Source organism: Pantherophis guttatus, chromosome 2 (assembly GCF_059756535.1).
Source record: "Pantherophis guttatus breed Tessera chromosome 2, ASM5975653v1, whole genome shotgun sequence".
Classification (NCBI taxonomy): Eukaryota; Metazoa; Chordata; class Lepidosauria; order Squamata; family Colubridae; genus Pantherophis; species Pantherophis guttatus.
In genome coordinates this window covers 250,776,852-250,787,137 of record NC_142064.1, presented here as the reverse complement: position 1 = coordinate 250,787,137, position 10,286 = coordinate 250,776,852, and the positions used below count along the sequence as shown (strand labels likewise).

The 10,286-nt window shown below is 47.7% G+C and overlaps 1 protein-coding gene across 1 annotated transcript; it reads right to left on the bottom strand.

The window, feature by feature from the left end:
* Window positions 1-926: 926 nt before the first annotated feature.
* Window positions 927-5,984, bottom strand: LOC117674005 (uncharacterized). The gene is made up of 2 exons (XM_034431772.3): window positions 5,320-5,984; window positions 927-3,268 (listed from the first exon to the last, which is right to left on the bottom strand). The coding sequence occupies exon 2, from the start codon at window positions 3,221-3,223 to the stop codon at window positions 2,189-2,191; it is 1,035 nt and encodes a 344-aa protein (XP_034287663.3). The 5' UTR covers window positions 3,224-3,268; window positions 5,320-5,984; the 3' UTR covers window positions 927-2,188.
* Window positions 5,985-10,286: the final 4,302 nt, after the last annotated feature.

The following is a 10,286-nucleotide window of genomic DNA, read 5'->3' as shown; positions in this document are numbered from 1 at the left end:
TACTTTCGCATGCATGCACAAATGTACATGCATGCGCAGGAGAGCTCTGAAGACCAGCTGGGTCCCCTGAATTGCACACATGTGCACCAGAGGCTTGAACACTAGCAGGGGAGCTTGTGCATGCACAGCTGCAGGTGAGTTGGGCGATGGCTCTGCGTGGCACCTCGGGCACGCGTGCTATAAGTTCGCCATCACGGCTATAGGATAACTTTTCCTTTCGTTGCCAGAAAAAATAGTGCTTTGTCCTTTTTTTTTTTTTCCTTCACACTTCTTGTGGTTGGGCAGACTAAAAACCATTCAGTCAACCAATTTGCAGGAAATCTTCTGAGCAGATAACAAATCATATGGAAGCTTGGGAGAAAGACAAGCAAGGACCCCACTGTTAATACATTCACCAGGAGAAAACACCGTTCATATACTCAGGTCCTCTGTGTATGTGCATCAGGGGTGAAATCCAATTTTTTTTTACTACCGGTTCTGTGGGCGTGGCTTGGTGGGTGTGGCAGGGGAAGGATACTGCAAAATCTCCATTCCCTCCCCTCCTGGGGTAAGGATATTGCAAAATCTCCATTCCTACCCCACTCTGGGGCCAGCCAGAGGTGGCATTTCCTGGTTCTCTGAACTACTCAGAACCGTTTCTCCAGAATCTGTTAGAACCTGCTGGATTTCACCCCTGATATGCATGTATGTAAGTGTGCAGTTGACTCCTGGCGATTGGCTGGACAAATCCCTGCAGATTTCTTGGCAAGGTTTTTTCAGAAGTATTTTGCCCTTACCTCCTCCAAAGTCTGAGAGATACTCATCTGGCCTCAGGCAGGACTAGAATTCACAATCTCCTGGTTTCTAGCATGGTGCTTTAGTTACTACACCAAACAGGCTCCATCACATACTCAGTGCAACAGCGCCAATTAGATCTATAAACATCATGCATTAAACCTGTTTATTAAATTACAATAATATTCTATTAACAGTTACAAAATCTGTCTGCATATTTGAGGTGCCTTTGACAAAACAAGAGAACTTCTGGAAGGAAAAATCCAGATAGAGCAGGAATCCCTGCAAAAGAGAAGCAAAACAGAGTTTTGGTGAAAGAGCTGCAATCCCATTCATGGAAAGGCTCTTGATTTTGGCAGATGAAAATTCAAACCTTTTTCTCTCGTCTGTCATGGAATGTATTTGTCTTAGGCCATTTAGATGCATGTGAAGTAAATAACAGAATGTACAGGTAATCCTTGTTTAGCAATAGCAATATCACCTAAACTTATATACCGCTTCATAGTGCTTTACTATCTAAGCAGTTTACAGAGTCAGCATATTGCTCCCAACAATCTGGGTCTTCATTTTACCCACCTCAGAAGGATGGAAGGCTGAGTCAACCTTGAGCCGGTTGGGATCGAACTCCTGGCAGTCGGCAGGATTAGCCTACAATGCTGCATTCTAACCACTGCGCCATCACGGCTCTTAATTTAGAAACCACAATTGAGACCGGCAACCTAGTTGTTAAGCAATGCGGTTGTGAAATACCACTGTGCTTGTGATCTTACTTCAGTTTTCCTTTGCTTTACTGACTTGCAAAGGTTTTAAATGCAAGGATTGGTCATGACTGGTTATTTTTTTCATCACTGTCATAACTGCAAATGGATACTAAGCAAGGTAGATGCTAAACGAGGATTACCTGTATAGCCTTCCCATCTAAAATGGGAAAGGTGTTTTAGGTCTGCTGTGGCATGCCGGTCAACAATTATCATCTTTAATAATCCCTTGCTGAGTGGAGTCTGGGCAAATGAATGGAGCTGAGTGTTTACTGGCCGGATGCTCTTCCTGTTGCCAATGCGGAGCTGTGTTCAGCAGATATATTCCCAATGTGCCTAGAGAGAGAAATATCTGCCTCTACGCAGGATCGAACACACAGCCTCCCGATTGTGAGGCGAAAGCTCCACCTCTAGGCCACCGCACCACTCGCATGCCAGTCAACAATATCTTAGAAGAAACGACTACATCTTTTCCAAGTCTCACAGTTTGACGCTTTTCTTTAAAGAGTAACTGATAAGTAGGGTGAGTGTGCCCCACACCAGATCCGAAACACCATTCCTGCCCTGGATCCCAAACACCACCCATGTAAAAACCAGGTTGAATCATCAGCTGCAAATGTCCAGTAGAAATTCTGTCTCATCCAATAAAAGGGCCCTCAGTACATTTGGTTAGGATAAGGCCACAGAGGCAGGAGAGAGACCGGATTTTCTCCCGCATGGATCCGCTGGTGCCTCTTGTGGTGAGAACTCCGGCTGAAGCTTTTCCCGCAGTAACTACAGGTGTACGGCTTCTCTCCCGTATGGATGCGGTTATGCTGGGTGAGGGTGGATTTGTCGGTGAAGCTCTTCCCGCAGACGGAGCAGGTGTAAGGTTTCTCCCCTGTGTGGATCCTCTTGTGCCGGATGAGGTTGGAGCTGACGTTGAAGCACTTCCCACAGTGGCTGCACTCAAAGGGCTTTTCGCCCGTGTGGATGCGCATGTGTTTGACCAGGTCCGAGGTCTGGTTGAAACTCTGCCAGCATTCAGCACAGGTGTGGGGGATTTCAAAGGACGAGTCTTGCTTCTTAGAAACTCTGGGTCTTTGAGCACGGCTGAGCTGAGCTGAGCTGGGGGTGACCACGGCAGTCTCTGGGGCAGCGCAACTGCTCTGCCGTTTCCCCGGGGGGCTCTTCAGAGGCCTCTTCTCATGGGAACTCTGGCCGAACATTTTCCCACAATCAATGCACTGGAAGGGGGTCTCCCCCGAGTGGGTTCGTGCATGTTGCTCCAAAGACGACTTGTCTGTGAACCTTTTCCCGCACTCTGAGCAAAGATAGGGCTTGCGCTCCCTGGTGTGAATCCTCCGGTGCCTGCTCAGGTTGGAACTGAGGCTGAAGGCTTTCCCACAGTCGGAGCATTTATGGGGCTTTTCTCCAGCATGGAGTCTCTGGTGGCTCACCAAATCCAAAGTCTGCGCAAAGGTTTGCCCGCACTCCGTGCAGATGTTAGGATTCTCCCCCGAGTAGCTTCTCTGGGGGGCGGTGGTGCCCTTTCGCTTCCTGGCCCTTTTGTTGGGGGTCCCTGCTTTCCCTTTCTCTTCTCCCAAAAGCAGGCTCTTCTGCTGCTCTTCCAACTTCCACCGACTCTTCAGGCGTCTTTTATGAGTGGAGACCTGAGGAAGTTTCCCTCTGGACCTTTTTGGAGGCATCATGAAACGGAGAGTTCTTCTTCCAGGTCACACCTGTATTTCCATAACCTGTTCAAAGACGACGACAACAACAACAAATCACAAAGCCATATAAGTTCCAAAGAAGCATTTGGGTCAAAAACAATGCAGGTAATCCTCGATTTAACAACCATTTGTTTAGTGACTGTTCGAAGTTTCAATAGCACTGGAAAAAGTGACTTTACACTTACACTTACAACCATTGCAGCACTCCCCTAGTTACAGGGGTGTCAAACTGGCTGCCCGTGGGCCAGATGTATCATGCACAGGCCACGCCCATCCCAGCTCCGCAAAGTGAAGAAATGTCACATGACGCCGCATGTTTGACACCCGTGCCCTAGTACATGGTAAAATTATTCAGGCCCTCAGCAACTGGCATGTGTTTATGACAGGTGCATTGTCCTGGGGGTGGTGGTCATGTGATCATCATTTCTAACCTTTCCAGTTGGCTTCCAACAAGCAAAGTCAATGTGGGAGGGCAGATTCACTTAACAACCACATGATCTGCTTAACAACTCTGGCAAAAATGTTGCAAAATGTGACAAAACCCATTTAACAGCTGCCTTGCTTAGCAATGGAAATTTGGGGCTCAATTGCGGTCGTACGTCGAGGACTAGCTGTGATCATATTAGAAAATCTGCACATTGACAAAATTTTCCTCCGTCAAGTACACACCCACACTCTCTTTTAATGGTTTTTCAGACTCTTTCTATGCCACTGGCCATTTCCTCTAGCAGGGCTGCCACTTCTGCGTAGAGCTGCCTTCCTGATCTGGACTCCGCCAACTGCCTTGACCCCCACAATTCTCAGGGGTCTTTGTCCCAACACATGTGCATTGAAGGAGACCCTGAGAAGCTTCTAACAGATTAACAGAGTTGGAAGGGACCTTATAGGTCATCTAGTCCAACCCCCTGCCCAAGCAGGAGATCCTACCTACACCATTTCTGACAGATGGCAGCCCAGTCTCTTCTTGAAAGCTTCCAGTGATGAAGCTCCCACAACTTCCGAAGGCAACTACTGTTCCATTGGTTGATTGTTCTCACTGTCAGAAAATCCCTCCTCATTTCTAGGCTGAATCTCTCCTTGGTCAGTTTTCATCCATTATTTCCTTGTCTGGCCTTCAGGTGCTTTGGAAAATAGGTTGACCACCCTCCTCTCTGTGGCAGCCCCTCAAATATTGGAAGACTGCTATCATGTCTCCCCTGGTCCTTCTCTTCACTAGACTTAGCCATGCCCAGTTCCTGCAACCGTTCATCGTATTGTATGTTTTAGCCTCCAGTCCCTGGTTGCTCTCCTCTGCACTTTTTCTAGATGCTGCCATTTCAAGGTTCTTCTGGGCAAACAAAAGGCCATTGCATTATCTGCAGCTCTTCAACTTCTTGAAGTTAAATCCTGCTTTTTCAAAAGTTGGAAGGCTGCTCCAAATTTCCCTCACAGGAGTGGTGCAGACCAGGGGTGAAATCCAGCAGGTTCTGACAGGTTCTGGAGAACCGATAGTGGAAATTTTGAGTAGTTTGGAGAACCGGCAAATACCACCTCTGGCTGGTTCCAGAGTGGGGTGGGAATGGAGATTTTGCAATCTCCTTCCCCCAGGAGTGGGGAGGGAATGGGGATTTTGCAGTATCCTTCCCCCAGGAGTGGGGAGGGAATGGGGATTTTGCAGTATCCTTCCCCCAGGAGTGGGGAGGTAATGGGGATTTTGCAGTATCCTTCCCCTGCCACGCCCACGCCCACAGAACCGGTAGTAAATAAAATGGATTTCACCACTGGCCTCAACATCTTTCTTTATAGCCTGGTGACCAAAACTGGATGCAGTACTCTAGGTGTGGTCTTAGTAGGGCTTTATAGAGTGGTGTTAGTAGTACCTCACTTGATCTGTCCCTTTAAGAGCTCCAGAGGAGGAGAAACCCCAGCCAAAGCAAGTCTTAATAGGGCAAAAGAGGCACCCCAAGGGCCATATTGAAAGGCTCCCGGGCGCAGGTGGCGTTAAGCCTTGCTCATCCTCGTTATTTGCACCCAGCGGAGAGAGAGCAGCCGGTTAAGCGCACAAATGCACCGAGGGGGAGAGAGACGAGGCTTACTTGCATCGCTGGCGAGGAAGGCGTGCAGAGCAAAAAAGGACCAGGCGCCGGGATCCCTCCTTTCCTCGGGATGGAAAAGGGAGCTCGGCTCTTGCCTGTCGGTTTGCACTCACGGCGGAGACCGGGACGGAAGGATTAGAGGCATCCGCTCGAGAGTCCAGACGGCCGCGCCGTCGCTCTGCAAGTCAGTCGCTCGGCAACGGCTGGCGCTGCCCCGACTCAGCGTCCGAGGCTCCTGACCGGCTGCAAGCGATCTGGGGCTGCGGAGCTGGCAGCGGAGGAGGAGTGGCAGGAAACGGCACCCGCGCCTAACCTGGGAAGCCCAACCTCGGCGGCGAAGGAGGAAGGCGAAGCAAGCGAGGCGGAGGGCGAGCCGCTTCTTCCACCGAGGGAGCCCTCTCGCGGCCGCCGATCTCCGGCTCGGCTGCGCGGCCTGTGGATGCGTCACGAGTCCGGGTTTAAGTCGAGTTCGGCGCTGGAGAATCTCCTCACACCCCTAAATTTGCAGCGAGGCAGAAGAGGCTTGTCCTGATCGCCTTCCAGTATAATCGTGTAGGGCTGTTTGGGGAGGGGTCGAGCCCCTAGGCATCCCAGGGGAGCAGAAATGCCGGAGGTTAGCGGAAAAGGGTTCGCTTGTGCCCCCTTCAAACCTCTCTGGAGAGGCCCGATTAGTTTATTTATTTATTTATTTATTTAGATTTATATGCCGCCCTTTCTCCGAAAGGACTCAGGGCGCCTCACAACAATAAAACAGAAAAATAAAACAAAAACTCCGCGTTAAAAGTTACACATAAAATCCCTAAAATCAATTAAAATCCATTAAAAAACCCCCCCATCAGTCCAGTCCTTAGTTACTTGGAGGTGGAGTTCAAATAAAGTGTGATTTTTTTTTACTGGAGTTATACCTCACATTTATCTTGTGCAACTGTCATGTTGGATAACCCATTTGTGGTGTAGGGTTTCCTGCCTAAGCAGGGGGTTGGACTAGAAGACCTCCAAGGTCCCTTCCAACTCTCTTATTCTATTCTAACTAACCTCCGCTTCCATCCCCATAACAACCTCCCTGCGAGGCGGGTTGGACTGAGAGAAAGAAATTCACCAGGCTGACTGCATGCCTAGAATTCCTGGTCTCCCAGTTTCTAATCTAGCATCTTAATCTCTAGACCAGTGTTTTTCAAACTTGGCCACTTTAACATATGGAAAGTCAATTATTCCTCCCGTTTGGGAGTTGACGTCCATCTATCTTAAAATGGCCAAATTTCTCCTCAGGACGCCACTATAGGGCATTGCATGCCAAAACAACTAGACACACAATTCCCACCCACCCATCACTCTGCTAAACACATAATGGCACTGACTTATGCCTAAATTCCTTGTGTGTCCAATCACACTTGGCCAATAAAGAATATTCCATTTCCAATTTGAAGAAGTCTACACCAAACTGATTCAATTTATGGACTTCAACTAAATTAAAAACCTATTTTTCAAGATCATAAAGATCTTGAAGCCCTTATTTTGTAATTGCCTATTGAATTAAGTTTCCAGGTTTCCCCATTGTAGAAATTCATTGAATTACTTGAGCCAAAGACTGCATCTCAGACCATCCTAGTCACAGGGCTGACTTTCTGGAAAGCTTGAAGGAGGGAGAGCTTATACACTTACAAAGTTGGATCATTCTCTTTAAAGCTTCCACTCTCTGATTCTTGTCCCACCCTCTCTTTAGCGTGTTGCTGCCATCTAGCAGTCAAGCTCAACCCTTCCAAGACTGAGTGGCTGTGGTTCCCGGCATCCCGATATAGTCAGTTGATTCCATCACTGACTATTGGGGGCGAGTCTTTGGCCCCCACAGAAAGGGCTCGCAATCTGGGAGTCCTCCTGGATATGCAGCTGTCCTTGGAGGAACATCTGACGGCTGTAACTAGGGGGACCTTTTGTCAGGTTCGCCTGATTCGCCAGTTGCGGCCCTTTCTTGATCGGGATTCCCTGTGCACAGTCACTCATGCCCTCGTCACCTCTCACCTTGACTACTGCAACACTCTCTACATGGGGCTCCCCTTGAAGAGCACCCGGAGGCTCCAACTGGTCCAGAATGCAGCAGCGCGGGTAGTGATGGGAGCAGCATGGCGCTCCCATGTAACACCGCTCCTGTGCGAGCTGCACTGGCTCCCAGTGGTCTTCCGGGTGCGCTTCAAGGTGTTGGTTATCACCTTTAAAGCGCTCCATGGCATCGGGCCTAGTTATCTTCGAGACCGCCTGCTGCTACCGACGACCTCCCATCGTCCCGTGCGCTCCCACAGAGAAGGCCTCCTCAGGGTGCCATCAGCCAATCAATGTAGGCTGGTGACCCCCAGGGGGAGGGCCTTCTCTGTGGGGGCTCCCACCCTCTGGAATCAGTTGCCCCCAGAGATAAGGAGAATCCAAGACCTTAGTGCCTTCCGCCGTGCCCTTAAAACCCACTTTTTCCAGCAAGCCGGGCTGGCTTAAGAAGAAATTTTAAATGTTTTAATTGGTTTGTATTTTTAATTTTGGGCCAAATTTATATATATTTTAATTGTTTTTAATATTTGTATTTCATGTTTTTTAATTCTGGCTGTACACCGCCCTGAGTCCTCAGGGAGAAGGGCAGTATATAAATTTAAAAATAAATAAATAAATAAATCTGAATTTTGGCAGCCCAGATTTCTTGGCCAGTTGACTATGATATTTACTTACTTATTTGTATCTTGCCATTATTTTTTTACAAATGACTCAAGGCAGCAAATATATCCGACACACCTTCCTCCTATTTTCCCCACAACCACCACCTGTGAGGTGGGTTGTGCTGAGAGAAGGACTAGCCCAGTGGTGAAATCCAAATTTTCTCACTACCAGTTCTGGGGGCATAGCTTGGTGGGCATGGTGTGGCTTGGTGGGCGTGGCAGGGAAAGGATACTGCAAAATCTCCATTCCCACCCTACTCTGGGGCCAGCCAGAGGTGGTATTTGCCGGTTCTCCAAACTACTCAAAATTTCCGCTACCAGTTCTCCAGAACCTGTCAGAACCTGCTGGATTTCACCCCTGGACTAGCCCAAAGTCAGCCAGGTGATTTTTATGGCTAAAGCAGGACTTGAACTCAACATCTCCTGCTTTGGAACCTAGTGCCTTTGGGAAATATGCAAATCCAAACCAAGCAAACCACATTATGACTAAGTGAGGTTCATGAACCTGTGAAACATGTAGGTTTGGGGTTGAATCCTGCAAGTAATTCTGTTACTGCCAATGGAATTTGAGACTCTTGGAAGGCCACTTGGACAATATGAAAGGTTCAGATCGGTTTCAAGACCTGCCAGTCATCTGAATGTCAAACTACAAACTATCAAGAAACCAACCGCTTAGCTTCCAAGTCCTCCTGCTTTCCAAGCCAGGCTTTTGGTTCATCTAGTCCAGCATTTTTAACAGATTAACAGAGTTGGGAGGGACCTTATTGGTCATCTAGTCCAACCCCTCTCAAGCAGGAGATCCTATACCATTTCTGACAAATGGCAGCCCAATCTTTTCTTGAAAGTCTCAAGGGATGAAGTTCCCACAACTTCCAAAGGCAAGCTCTTCCATTGGATGATTGTTCTCACTGTCAGAAAGTTCCTTCTCATTTCTAGGTTGAATCTCTCCTTGATCAGTTTCCATCCATTATTCCTATTAACTGGCTGCAACTTCAAACTCAGATTCTTTGCAGTCCTTCAGCTTGAGAACTCTCTAGTCTAGTGGAGGTCAAGGAGAACCAAGATTTTTTAAAAGAGAGCCAAGATGTTTTAAATATAAAAGCACACAGCCTACCTTCCTGATCTGCCAGTAGCTGATCTCATTTTAGATTATTTCCATGAATGTTTTCTCTCTCCAGGGCCCATCTAAAATCAGGAGTGGAGTACACCCATAAGTGTCTTTCAGTGTGATGCAAATATCCTTCAAATTTTAAGTAGTGTGCTTCCAATATTAATATCTGACCATACAATTAATAAGCCCACCTGCTGTGTATGCTGGCTGACCAAGCCAGTGTGGCACGGTGATCGAACCCTTGGCAGCCCTTGAATGCCAGGGTTCAAGGCAGGGGTGAAATCCAGCAGGTTCTGACAGCTTCTGGAGAACCGGTAGCAAAAATTTTGAGTAATTCGGAGAATCGGCAAATACCACCTCTGGCTGGCCCCAGAGTGGGATGGGAATGGAGATTTTGCAGTATCCTTCCCCTGCCACGCCCACCAAGCCATGCCCACAGAACCGGTAGTAAAAAATATTCGGATTTCACCACTGGTTCAAGGCCATCCTCAGCCATCCAAAATCACTAGATGGATTTGAGTTAATTACACATAGTCCTTGACTTACAACCATTTGTCTCAATTTTCTAATAGCATTGAAAAGTTCCCCAGCCCCCTCAAATTGGAAAAAAATTCTTGAGGTGATCAGGTGATGGTGATGGGGGATGGATTTCTGTTGGTGTAATATCCTGATAATGAGATTATTGCTTCACTCACAAAACATTACAATATACAGTCCAATCTGTCCTAACTTTTTGCCTGAAAACTCTTTCCCTCCCTCCATTTTCCGTTGCATCTTTTGTGAAACGTTGGCTTCAATGTGCTGCCATGTACAATGTGTTTCAAAGTTGTGACACTGATTGCTGTACATGGGAGATGCTGCTGGAGCAAAACACTTGCTACTTATGCAATTAGGGACTTTTGGCCTCTGCTTCTCTTCCATCACACTGCAACAGTCGAGCTCCACTTAAACTGAAGGGAGTCGACATTCCCTTTGGCAAGAATTACCACCGATTTTCATCTCCTGATATGGATCTCCCCACACTCTTTCCTTAAATCTTCGCACCCCATGCTGTAGGATTGTTGATAATACTGGCAAGTCCTCAACTTACAACCATTCGTTTAGTGACCATTCCAAGTTACAACGGAACTGAAAAGAAAGTTACTGATACCATTTTC

What these genes read in the sequence shown, in the direction of transcription:
- LOC117674005 (XM_034431772.3), bottom strand. Translation starts at nt 3,223, where the DNA reads ATGATGCCTCCAAAAAGGTCCAGAGGGAAACTTCCTCAGGTCTCCACT.